Genomic DNA, 14,016 nt, shown 5'->3' on the forward strand with positions numbered 1-14,016 from the left:
AGGAGTGGGATAAGATAGACATGCTAGCTCTGTGAAAAAGTCTACTGCAATGGAAATTACATTGTCAAGCTATAGCTCGAAATGCTGGCTTTCCAACTGAGCATGATCGTTGGTGGGGACACGGCTTTTCATAAGCTAATTACCCTTCAAACATCGTCCCCAGAGATCCGAAACGACCTTCTGCATTAAATGTTTTCTTTTTCAGGTATTTCGTAATTTTATTTATCCTGAATTAGTTTTGACAGACTGAAGAACCTCATAATTACAGATTATCTAAGACAAAAATGAAAAGAAATGGCTTCTAATACAAAAATATTCCACTTGATGGCAAAGTTTTAAAAGCTGAAGCAATTGAGTTGGGGTTGAGGCTAGGCCTAGAATTCCAGTATTTGAATGGATGACTCCAGAGATATAAAGAGCAGCATAACATAACATAACATAACATGGAAAGCTGTGTATTGACAAGTGGAGTCTGTTAATATAGCAGATGCTGAGCAATGGTGAGAAAATGCAGTGCATAACATAAACATGTATGCAGCAAAGGATGTTTTCAATGAGAACAATACTGCATTATTCTTCAATAAAGAACCCAGAAGAAATTTCGCTCTCAGAGGGGATAAGTGTCATGGTGGAAAGTTGTATGAAGATAGAATTACTGTCCTACTGCTGCAATTCTGTTAGAAGCAAAAAAATTAGCCTCAGTCACGATCAGAAAATTTGTAAATCCACAGTGTTTCAAAAACATAAGACATTTCTCCTTGCATTTACCTGGATGACAAGTAAATTATTTTAAGACTGGCTGATTTGTTTGGAAAGGTAAATGCCTTCTTATTCTTCTGTTACACTTGTATTGCACATAAACAAAACCTGACTTCAAACAATGTGCTCCTTTTGTATCTGCTTGCAAATATGATCAACTATCCTCAGCCTCTTGACCACGGCATCATTTCTATTTTAAATACAGGTGCAGGAAACCCCTGGTGTGGTTCCTTCTGCAAGAAATCTTGATAAATATTTAATTGACAGAAATAAAAAAATGGAATAATATGGATGTTATCATATGAAATTAATTTCATTTTGGTCCGTATTGATGATTTATCATTATCAACAAGGATGAGAAGGTCCACCTACTCAATACTATACAGTATATTGATAATGGATATTGAATATATTTTTCGGCTTTTTTAGGATTTTTTGAATAGGTGTACCTTCTCATCCTTGTTGATAGTTATGGATGTTATTCACAGAATTGCTGTCGTATGGGATGCTATTTCTTCTTCAGTCATTAGGAACCGCTTTGTAAAATGCAGAATTAGCCCGCGAAATGCACAAGATGTGTTTCTATGTAGGCTACATTGGATTATCCACGTTTTCTTCAAGTGTAAATCGTTATTGTTTTATGAAAAATGATTCATGAAAAAATCTTTGTACAAACTTAAACAACTTAACCCACCTACAGTAAATGCGTACTTAACGGGTCTTGCAAAGTCTTCATGATGCTCTGATTTTGTTCTCGCATACAAGGTTATAAATTTTGCCTCAGTTGTAGCCACTTCCGACCCTTCTGTCAGTCTGAGTTATGTCACCTGTATACAGGTAAGCAACATATGGTAAAGTAAACTAACGTCACTGATGATGATGATGATGACAGTGATGACAGAGAAGAAGAGTGGGAGCAACTGAAGGAAATGGCCATTGTTAAACTAGGTTTACAACAGTGTGTTGAACTGGGCAGGTTCAGACAGACATCAAAGCAACGCCAATAGGTTCAGACCAACCTGATGTACGGTTGATACCAGAAGTTACTGTTGCAAAAAATAAATAATAGGAAGACAGAACAGAAGAAAAGCCAACTCTACTGCCAGAGAAAGAAGCTCTTAATGCCTTATCTGTGTTGGAATATTGTCAGAGCTAGTGATGCTTATGATAGAGTAATTAAACCAATGGACCAAATTCAAAAGTTTTGTAGAAAGTGTGTACAGGAAGAAACTGACACAGACTCCAATTAGTTACATTTTTAAGACAGCAGGCCTGACGGGTTTAATTTGCATATTGCTTACCTTTATTATTATTATATCTCCAAAATGGTAGTTTTATGATGTTCTTCCACTTTCATTTATTTTACATTTTATAGCACACTGTGAATTTTTCATCATTACGTTGGTACAATACTACTGCACCACTACTAGTGTTTTTTTATAGTTGTGTTACATACCCTGTTCCAAGGTTAAACAGCTGCTTGCTATCGATAGCGCCGGCCTCCACGAGTGTGGGGGAGACAAGACCCACGATCGAGATTTGAACTAGGCTAAGCTGACAAATGTTAACAATGCTGGTGAACATGTTTCTATGTACATTGGTTTATCCATGTTTTCTCCAAGTGTAAATTGTTATTGTTTTTTGAAAAATGATTCATGAAAAAACTTTATATGAACTTAAACAACCTAACCCACCTAGTGTAAATGTGTACATAATGGGAAATGCGAAGTCTTCATGATGCTCTGATTTTGTTCTCGCATACAAGGTTATAAATTTTGCCTCAGTTGTAGCCACTTTCGACCCTTTTGTCAGACTGAGTTATGATGTCACCTGTATACACGTAAGCAACATATGGTAAAGTAACTTAACCTAATCTTTTTATTGCATTTATTTGCTATCTATAGCATTGTGAGAATGGGGTTGTATATACTGCATCATGCAGCTGTTTTATTTTTGTTTTTAAAAGTGCCCTTTTGTTTGTTATATGGTTAGAATAATTTTATTGCGCTATTATGCAACTGACGAGAGAATATTGGATATTCGGAATTGACAGATAATCTGAAATCACATTATTCAAAGTCCAATGTCTGAGTTCCAACCATTTTGAATTAGAAAGGCTTTTCTGTATCACTACAAGAAGAACAACAATGTCCAACCTGAATGATTTATAAAATATAGAGAAAATTATTTGCGACATCAATGACAGATAAAGATTTCCTGCCACAAATACAAAAAGAGTGCTGCTCCAAAGAACTGACTTTGCAAATAGATTTTAAAAGAATAATCATGTTTAATGTGTATTAGTAAAGGTTAGTTGAGAATGTCTAAATACCATTCTGATGTTACCTTACCAATGATATCTGTTATTTTATATCGCGGTTCTCCTTCATCTTCAATTAAAACAGCATGAACAGAATTCATTGATGATACTTTCGTGAAATCTTCTGCAGTCAGGTACAAATACTTGAAGCCCTATGGAAAAATTCAATAAATAATTAACAAATACCAATAACTCATTATTTACATTAGAAACAGATGAAACCCATTCTCCTATAGTAAACTTATTTTATTAAGAAAATGCCACTATTTGCATTCTACTAGAGTGAACAGCATGATTAACTCGTCTGAAATGTTGAAAGTAACTCTCTAGAGACATAATAAATAATATCTATACAATACCTTTCTAAATACTGAAATATGAATAGGAATATCCTACACAGTTTGTTACAGTTGTCCCTTTACAGACTACGAATCTCACTGTTGAATCCGTATTGACGGTTGAACTTCTTACAAAGTTGTACAAAACTATTTTAATCCTCCTAGTCAATACTATATATTTTTACATCCAATTAAGATGAAAGTTCACATATAAATAGACATGTTTCGACCTGGCATTGGGTCATCCTCAGTACGGCATGTATGATGCATTAAAAACATAGAAAACACACAAAATGAAATGTTAGTTAAAAAGTTTTTTAAAAAGCATGATGAAAGTTAAAAAAAAAAAAAAAAAAACTGTGAAATGTTGATCGTTAAAACAGTCTTGAGCTGGAAGTCTTCCTGTTTCAATGTTTTTTGTTGTCCTTTGGTGTGGTTCAACTGGTATTTGTATACTGTTGGCTTAGTTTTTGTGTTCTGACCTGGGCAGATATACATAGGCATTATTGAAGTTGAACCGTCTGATTTTAGTGTTACGTGGCCTGCCTGTATCACTGGGACTCCATAATCAGAGAACACGAGTCATTAAATAATGTACTTTTCTGCATCAAAGGTGCATGGGAAGATGTTTCAACTGCAACAATAAAGAACTGCTAGCCCAAAACTGAAATCATCGCAGGGGCTGATGCATCTTAAACCAATCAATCGAAGCTTTAATGAAAACTCTTGTTCTTCTTCCCAACATATCAGATAGAGCAACTACCACAGCAGACCACACAGTAACAAATGCAGAAGAGCCAGCGTTTCAAGAACCCACTGACAACATTGTTGACTTAGTGAAATCAACAGAAAGTCCAAGTGACAGTGAAAATGAAAGTGAAATACCTGAGCTAGTGCATCATAAGATCACTATTAAAGAAGTTGTATAAACCACTTGCATGGCTATTTTAGAATTTTTTCTCAAAGAATATGTGCGATCACCTCATTACCAGTCCTTCGCCCATTTCAGTTGACAGTAAATGCCGTAAAGTTCAGTGCAAAAATGATTCATTTTTCAAAAGGATTTCATGTACAGGTACAAAGCTGTACTTTGTATCAAATACTATTATATATTGTATTGAAATAATTTTCAGACTTCAATCAATGTACTTTATTGTGCATGTGATAGTTGTATGAAATTTGCAAGTAACATCTGCCACAGTACCATGGTATTGTACAAATGGAAAGTACAGACAGTTGATTAATACTATTTTGGAAAATCCTGTATGGAATATAATTACGTCATTCAAGTCATTCAAATTGCTGTTTTAAAATAGTGACGTGGATTTAATGTCATCCTCTTTATTGTGCCAAAAAGTGCTCTGAACAAACGATGGCATTATAATGATGGGGCACTGGTGTGTGTGTGTGTGTGTGCGTGTGTGTGTGCGTGCGCGCGCGCGCGCATGCGTGCGTGTGTTTTTTTTTTTGTTTGTTTTAATTAATAATAATAAAAGAAACCTGTTAAGAAATACAAAATTATACAAACTTTCATGCAAAAATGAAGCTGAAATCCAAGTAGTTCAATGACAAATTTCCAATTTCTTCATGCAAGCTTTGTATGTTCAGCAAGCCCCTGAGTTCATGAAAAAGAAGATATGCTGATATTCCTTTATTCTGGAGGCAACATCAGCAGCTGAGATAGAAAAACTAACCTTATCTGGTTCCTCAGGATCTTCCCATGCAACACGAAACAACTGCTTGATTTCCTCTGCAAGTCCAATTCTTGCTCCGCTATTTGCAGCAATGTATATCCTAGGGATTTTTCTCTGCCTTGCAAGTTCAGAAGCCAAGAAAAATACAAGATCCTCTCTAGGACCAAATGAGCCAATAAGGTATGTAATATCATTAGCTATTACAATTATCTCTCTACCATCTGGATATTCAGGTGTGTACATAGTTAGTCTCCAAGCCACCATACCAACCTGTAAAAGAAGTAAGATCACATATCGTAAGCAACTCTTCATTCACAACTAATATAATTATGACTATCTCTTCCTGGTATAATCAATACATTCAGCATTCGAATTTCATAAACTAATTCTACCAAACAATATTCTTTATCAAGCAACTGATCAGAGATCAGAGATTGTCTCTCTCAAACCTGATTTTTAAGTTTTTAAGTGCTGCAAAAAGGTGGTTGATTACTGAAATAGAAAATCCAATGAAGTCACAAGAGAACAGAATGTTTTGTTTTGTTTTTGGTAGTGGTTTAATGTAGCACTAACATATCAAAGGTTTTTGGAAGGATGGGAAATGCTGTGGCCATAATTAACGTACAGCCCCAGCATTTTCCTGACAAGTTTAAGTCACAAAGAACTTGATACAAAAGACCCATAAAGTATTTTCAAAAAATATTAAAAAAATTAACACCACAAAGTTTTCATTTAAAATTGCCAATAATAAGTGTAAACATCTACAGAAGGATGAGACAAATGATTACTTTCCAGTATCATGTTCCAGTGTATCTGTTACAATGTAATTTTAGATTGGAGCTGGGATTATTATTATTTATTATTATTATTATTATTATTATTATTATTATTATTATTATTATTATTATTATTATTATTATTATTATTTAGCGTATGGCAACACATTGGAATATACAACAATATATAAATCATATACTAAAATAACTAGGGCCTTATTACTATTAGACATGAAACAGAGTATACAAAGACAATGTATGCAGTTATATAGTGAGAGTCAATTTGTCTATCCAGTTAATAGCATCTTAAGTCAACGATAGAAAGTCCTTCAGATCTCCCGAGTATGACGTAATACTACACTGCTGCACAATGTGTTGGATGGTCTGGGGAGTCTCTCCACAAACACAAGATGGATCAGAAATTTTGTTCCATTTGTAGAGGAAGTCATTACATACTCCATGGTTTGTACAAATCCTGTTGGCATTTGGGATATAAAAGTAACAATAAAAGTTGAAGGTCAGCTTTTGGGAGGAACAGTCGCTATACTTCCTGTCTCTTGCAGCACCCAGCTGCACCTTAGTAAGTACATAAATAGCAGTGATATATCTCTTATCTCACTGTTCCTTTCACTAGCTTGTCACTCGTAATCTTAACTATTTGGATTCTTTTTTTTTCAATGACCCATTTACATTCCCAGAACTAACACTTCAAAACCTTAATTTATAAATTGTGCATTGATGGCTAGATAGCTCTAGATGTCCAAGGATCTGTAGTTAAATAGACATAAAATATGTTGACGAACAAGTCTGAAGATGTAGACGTGGCCACTTCGCAGATTAATTTTTATTTGAAGTTAATTAAGGAGTCATGCTGAATATTGAAGGATTAAGAGAATATTATGCTCATTTAAACATCATTAACTCTTGATGAGGTCAGATCAACAGTAAAACAGTAATTTAATCTTCAAATGAACAGAAACAATTTGGATACTTGTTGAGTGTCACATGAATAATAGGTTAGAGAGAAGACTCTCATATGATTTAAATAATCCAAGACACCGAGTTAATTCTTGTTATTTTATTTGGATTTCAGTAATCTCTCTGACTGACTTTATTATGCAGCCGAGAGGATGGAAAGCAAGAATTTCAGTCAGAATTACCTAAAAATATGTAAAGAGATGTAAATTTTAATAAACTTCTTATAAAGCCATAATTGATCATCAAGATATGAATTTTTGATGCTATTTTCTTGAATTGAATTTAATAAAAGTTAACCTTTGTTTTTATAAGCGTGTCTTTGCCATATACCAGTCCGCACCTTTTAAATTAAAACTGCCTCTGATAAATGGTAAGCCTGCACACACGTATGGTCCACGATGTGATTTCTCCTGTTTGCCGGCTGAGCGACCTGGAAAGGGAGGCAGGATATAGACCATGTTAATTTTTGAGCTGTTATTATTTTATTAGTTCTTTCTTGCCATTTAAGTTTCTCATCCAAGTTGTGTGTTATAATATCTCCAGGGTATTTAAACTGTTTCACTATTTTTTTCTTTCTGTTATTTACTGTTATGTGGTTTAGTACTAGTGGATCTACTACCAATATCTCAGTCTTTTCGAGTGATATCTGGAGTTCTATTTTTTTGTGCTATATTTTATAGACTTGTTATTTGATTTCTGGCTTCTTGAATGTTATTAGCTAGTAACACTAAGTCGTCTGCGAATCCCAAGCAATTTACTTTTATTTGATCTTTCTTGGTGCCAATTTTTATACTAAAGATTTTCCATTTACCATTCTCCCATCACATATTCTAGAGCACAATTGAAAAATCATCATCATCATCATCATCATCATCATCATCATCATCATCATCATTGTACAGTTCCAGTTTCCCGGGTACTGTTAATGAGCCTCTTCCGATTCTTCCTGTCCATATACAACTTGTCATGGAGAACATCATCCACTGTCCATCCTCTGGTAACTAGATCAACCTTGATCATGTCCATCCATTGGGTTTTAGGTCTTCCTGCAGGTCTTTTCCCCTCCACCTGTCTTTCCAAATTTTATTCTGGCTGTTCTTATATGCTCCCTCCTCATCACATGCCCGTACCACCGTAGTCTGGATGTGCCGATTCAGTCTAATAGGGATGTTTTTATTCCGGCTTCTTTCCTCACCTCCTCATTTCTTAACTTGTCCATCTTGGTCTTCTGGATGGTGGATCTAAGAAATTTCATCTCTGATGCTTGCAGTCATGATGAATCTCTTTTTGTGAGGGTGTACGCTTCAATACCATAGGTCAATATTGGTATGAAATAGCTGTTAAACATCAACAGTTTGGCCGGTTTTGGAATCATGTCATCCCATAAAAGTGTTCTTACTTGTTGGTAGAATTTTGATCAACTTTTGCACTCTGTTTGTAATTTCCTTTCTGGCCAGTTTTCTTTTGCTTCTGATAACACTATACAGTAGTTTCTTATTGCCTCTGCTGTTTCAGTATAATTGTTCTTTTAATGTTCAGTTTCTTGTTTCGGTACAACTGTTTGAGGTTTCTGATCTCTGCCCCGTTTCTAGTAAGATCCAGTTTAATTTTCTCTTGATCCCTTTCTTTCGGCAAGAGATTTCTTTCCCTGATTGCTGCTCTCACTCTTTCATTCCACCAAGGTGTTTCCTTCTCCCTTGTTTTCATACATGTCTTTCCACAAACTTCACTAGCTTCCTTAACCAATATGTCCCTTAGTCTGGTCCATTCTGCCTCTCCATTCTTCCTTTCATCTCTTGTTAACAGGGTTTTTATCCAGTTCTGATACTCAGTTCTCTTATCTGTTTTCTGGAGTTCCCATACTTTGATTTTCTGCATTTTCCTGTTCTATACGTTTTGGCACACAGAAGTTTTTCAGGTCCGCTAATAATAGACGGTGGTCACTGTAAGACTCTCGTTGGGTATTACTTTGACATCTGTTACCATATGCTCCTTTCTTCATTTGAGATGACATAATCAATTACAGTCTTTTGTAGTCCATCCCAACTGTAGTGTGTTATCTTATGTTTCTGTCTCTTCTTGAACCAACTATTTTTCATCACCAACGCATTCCTCATAGAGATGTTCACCTTCTATATTTCTTCCACCATATCCATGAGGTCCCATTATGTTCTCATATCCTGTTCTATCTGTCCCAATCTGTCCAACTGCAACCATCTCCCTGTCTTAACCCTGTTTTAATCGTAAATGGCTCAGATATTTCTCTTCTGAATTTTACTTCGGAAATGATGTTTGTTACAGTTAATTTTATCATTTTTATTAATTTGGGATGAAGTCTGAAATTCCTTAGTATCTTCATCACTGAAGACAGAAAACACATTTGCATGCAAATGATAGACTGATGCAAGTACTTTTGGAAGTATTGGACTCTTTATCATCAGCAGTGGCTGTTATTCGTATCCAAGAATATGATTTTTTTTACTCCCAAACAAACAGCTTCACATATGAGAAAAGCATGCATTTATGTATATTATGAATTAACTGTATATAATACTAAGCATTTAAATTACGAAAACAAAATATGTTATGGTAGCTCAATAGTATTTTTAAAAAAAATTATCATACCAGAATAGAGGTAAGTTAACTGAAGTCAAACTTAAAAATCATTGTATTACTTACATTATTCTCTCCTGGCAATCTCTTCTGTTCCACAAGATGGTCTTCCCCTTCCAGTACCAATTCAACATAATCTAGCATTTGTGGTGGGACACTTATCTGCTCTGTAACAGAAAGATATTATTCATGTATTTTCATATAACCACTAACATTATAATGGAAAAAATAAATAGAAAATCATAATGTCTTATATTCATTGCTAACTCCCTCTGTTTTTCCTTCATTGTGAGTACTCTTCCACCATCATACTAGGGAAACAAGGATTGACATATGTAGTTTCCCCTTTGCTTTCCTCACTGAGCCAGATGTTGCTATTGCTTATCAGTATGCCAAGCCCACTGAAAAGCTTGCACCAACCAACCCAAAATGGACAATATTTTTACACCATTTATAACAGGTTGACATTACTAGCACTGCTCATACCTCAGTCACTTTCATATAGTCAAAGCCAAGGATGAGACAGACAGGTCCATGAAAGTAACATTATTTGATCTAGTCTATTCTAGCAAGACATACTGCACACTTGGCCTTACCAGCAAAGGCACATTTGTTAGAACATATAACGTAAAATATAGAATATAACCTAGAATTTAACAGGTTATAGAAAACTCAGAAATGTCATCTTGTATTCAGTACAACCCTTTACAATAAATTAAGACAAGAATTCCATCAGCTCTCATTCAGATGGAACCTTTATAAATAGTTGGTGGTAAATCCATGCTCCACTGTCAAGTGTACTGAAGATCAGTGGAGTGGCATAACAAACTTTATGTATCATTTTATATAGTTCAGTTCTTATGAATTTTGACTTGACATTTGAGTGCTGCCTTTTGGCAGGGGCTAAGTGAATTAATAAACAGCCAGTCATAGGCAGCTAATTGCTCTGATAGAGAGTGTTAGACTCGAATTCCTGTTACCAGAGTAGTCGATCTGTTGTTTGCTGTAACCGCGTGCTATCAACTGCGTGTTGTATTGCGCTCAGTCCTTTTCAGGATCTTTGTCAGTTCACTTGGTCATTCTTGACAAAGCACCAACAATGACGGCTGGAAATAATGAGTTGATTGAGTGGTTGAAGGAGCATAATATTTTGGTTCGCGATGATATGGGGAAGGGGGGAGGGAATTCTCATGCATCTTGTGAAACAAAACACGCCCTAGTACCCAGTTCACGTGGTGGATGAAATAGTCAGGAGGCATGAGCATAAAGCTGTTCACCACCCTTTGCAGGATTTTTTCTGTGCTTAAGAGAAACTGAATCGATTGACAAAGGGAGCTCTTCTAGATGGTGAGTAGAAATGTTATTTCATTTTCTCGCATTTTATCTGTTCGAGCATCATCTTATAGCCTTGTCCTAAATATGTTATGTGTTATTGCTCATCTTATGTGAGTTATGCATGTTGCTATGAAGAATAATAGATTCTGGACTTATATTCGAGTATATACATTTCTGTTCGTGTTACGTGTCGTAAATCAGTTGTTTGTACTCGTAACAATTTGGCACCAATGTCTGACTTCTGGTTAACTGTCAAGTCGAAACTCATAGAAACGGAACTATAGGTATCTACATAATATGCCATTATATATGCATATGTATGATTTGATATCTAGTAATGAAGTGTTTATGAATACAGTATTATATTCACTATAAAAGCTATAATATCCAACTTGATTTGATTTCATTTCAGCGGTCACCATGCACTGCACCTGATGATGGTCCCTCTACCATATTTTACCAACATGCCAAATTAGGAGTGTAGATAGATGACTTCATCAGAACATTGCCGAAAAATCTATATAAATAAAAATGAATCACTAAATGTGTTGCTAAGCACAAAACTCGGGAACGGCTGGACCAATTCGGCTAATTAGTTTTTTAAATATTCGTCGAAGTGCGAGTAAGGTTTTTACGAAGAGAAAAAAATGGAAAAAATGCCAGGAAAAACGTAAAAACCCCATTTCTCTTTTTCCATTCAAACTGTTCGTCTCTCTTTCCTTCTCCCACGTTTGCGCTTAGCGCTGTCCTCCTCTAATCCAGCACGTTTGCCAAATATCCGTAAATCTCAATGCCGGTGGCTACAATTGGCCTATGCAGTGGCCTCCACGGTATGCACTAGCCATGCGTCTTGGTAGGTGTGCTGGGTACCGGCTGGTGAGCCCAGTCTAGCACACGAGGGCGAAACGCTGGCAACCAGGAATGAGTTAGCTGGAAAATTTATGATGTCCAATAACGGACCATTTATATTGGTGTTATAAATTTACTCATTTGGAACAAATATTACAGATTCCCTATGGGAATCAACATCTGTATAATCTCAATGTTATCGGTTAAAATGGGTGAATATCGGATTATGTACAAAATTTCAAGCCGCATTTGATGCCATTAACAAAAGAAAGGTTTACAAAATAATTGAGTGTGAAAATGTTAATATTAATGGAATATAATGGAATATTACCTCAAATGCAAAATCTTCATTGCTTAGAACTTATCATGTCATAACTCCTATTTTACATTCACTATATTTGTAATTTTTTCACTGCTGATAAAGGAACATTTCAGCTCGATGTAGATAAGTTTGTTTTTAAATTTAAATGATAAGAACATGCAGTATTTGTGTTTCTTTTCGGTCATGTTCCGAGATTTTTATGTGCAGGCACGAAAATGTCAGTCGCTGGCCAACTTCTTTGCTATTGAATTTGCATGGGGGGTCAAAGTGAGGCAAATGGTCTTCAGATATAGAAGTTATTTTTAAAACAAACCCCAAGTTCTTATCTTGCTTAGTTCTCAGTTTGTGACAGGAAAAATGCCTCCTTGGATTTTGGTTTTGCGCGTACGCTCCCCAGACAGTCGTATGCAGTGTCGTGTTTTGTTATAGTTGGAGACCTTTGCCTACCCTGATTGTTTTTAAATCTTCGCTTCTCAACAAACAAGTTCATTGATTTCTTTGGTTTATTGGTTTATTTTGTGTGTGCTTCCATATACAGCATACTCATTTCAAGACTCATGCCGCCTATAAGACGCAGGCGGAGCAACTTTGGTCGAAGAACTCGGAATGCTAAAAGCCAAGCTAATTTTCAGTCTAATCGGACTGCACAACAACGTGAAGAGCGAAATGAAACTGAAAGGATTTGGATATCACTAACCTGTGCAGCCCGTCGTTCAGCTAATAATCTTCCAAGTTTGAATCGAACAGCTTTCAGTTACCATGTTTCAACTGACGACAGTGCCTACCAATGCATTGCTATTGGATCTATGAACTCAGTTTGCCAGAACCGTAAGGCATTGAAATACAAAAATGAAGCCACTGGATTGTGTTGCGTAAATGGCAAAGTGAAATTAGTGCCATTGATTCCACCACCAGATCCACTGTACTCATTGGTTTCAGAAACAGGAACAGATTCCATACATTTCCTTACAAATATCCAAAAATATAACAACTGCTTTCAAATTACTTCATTTGGGGCAACAAATGTACTTCGGGACAATTTCATGCCAACTTTCAAGGTAACATATAACGAACAGACTTATCCCCCATATTGCTTTCTTTTCAACTATTCTAATGGGGAAGCACAAAGGAGAAGACGTTTTGATACCACGCATCCCTATGATTCCGACTGACATACCATTTGAATTTAAACTACTGTAGTTTCCAGTGTGGCTCGGTTTTGCTATGACCCAGGGGCAGTCACTGAGTGTTTGCGGCATTAATCTTGAAAACCCATGTTTCTCACATGGCCAATTGTATGTAGCCTGTTCCTGTGTTGGAAAACGATCAACTTTGTTTGTTTACGCGCCAGGTAATCAAACAACAAAATATCGTGTACTTTAAAGCTTTACAATGAAAAATATCTTCATAGTATTGATTGGAATCAGTGTTTTCTATGATAAGTTATTTCCTACGAAGAAAGAGGAATAAGTTTTGCCACATTATCTTCACGCCATCAACTTATCAAATTACTTGATTTGCAACGGGTGATAATTATGGCTCTGTGAGGGATTTGAAAACCTGCTGAACAGTTCCTATCTATGTTAAAGTCAATCAGGGTTATTTCTGGGTAGTGATAAGCTGTGACCTATTTGAGCATTTCCTTATTCACAATCAAGATATTAATATTACAGGTAATGAAAATACGTTTTTCCAGTACTTTATTACTAACTTCTGGTAGCAGTAGAAAATTAACTCATTTGATGTTGATGTAGTCATTTGCATTATTCTGATTTTTGCGTGCAGTACAGACTGAGTTTTTGCTAATTTATTTTTTGCTATTTGCTTTACGTCACACCGACACAGATGGGATAGGAAAGACCTAGGATTAGGAAGGAAGCGGCCATGGCCTTGATTAATGTAGAACCCCAGCATTTGCCTGGTGTGAAAATGGGAAACAACGGAAAACCATCTTCAGGGCTGCCGACAGTGGGGTTCGAACCCACTATCTCCCGGATGCAAGCTCACAGCCGCACGCCCCTAACCGCACAGC

The 14,016-nt window shown here is 35.9% G+C and overlaps 1 protein-coding gene across 2 annotated transcripts in view; it reads right to left on the bottom strand.

Annotated features, from left to right (window-relative positions):
- The window catches only part of ACC (acetyl-CoA carboxylase), a 391,497-nt gene that overhangs the window by 58,523 nt on the left and 318,958 nt on the right, over positions 1–14,016 (bottom strand). For both annotated transcript variants that reach the window (XM_067135322.2, XM_067135321.2), the window contains exons 29-31: positions 9,545–9,645; positions 5,112–5,381; positions 3,111–3,231 (exon numbers count right to left, since the gene is read on the bottom strand). In XM_067135322.2, coding sequence (XP_066991423.2) covers positions 3,111–3,231; positions 5,112–5,381; positions 9,545–9,645 — 492 coding nt within the window. The remainder of the gene's footprint in view (positions 1–3,110; positions 3,232–5,111; positions 5,382–9,544; positions 9,646–14,016) is intronic.

Source organism: Anabrus simplex, chromosome 1 (genome assembly GCF_040414725.1).
Source record: "Anabrus simplex isolate iqAnaSimp1 chromosome 1, ASM4041472v1, whole genome shotgun sequence".
Lineage (NCBI taxonomy): Eukaryota > Metazoa > Arthropoda > Insecta > Orthoptera > Tettigoniidae > Anabrus > Anabrus simplex.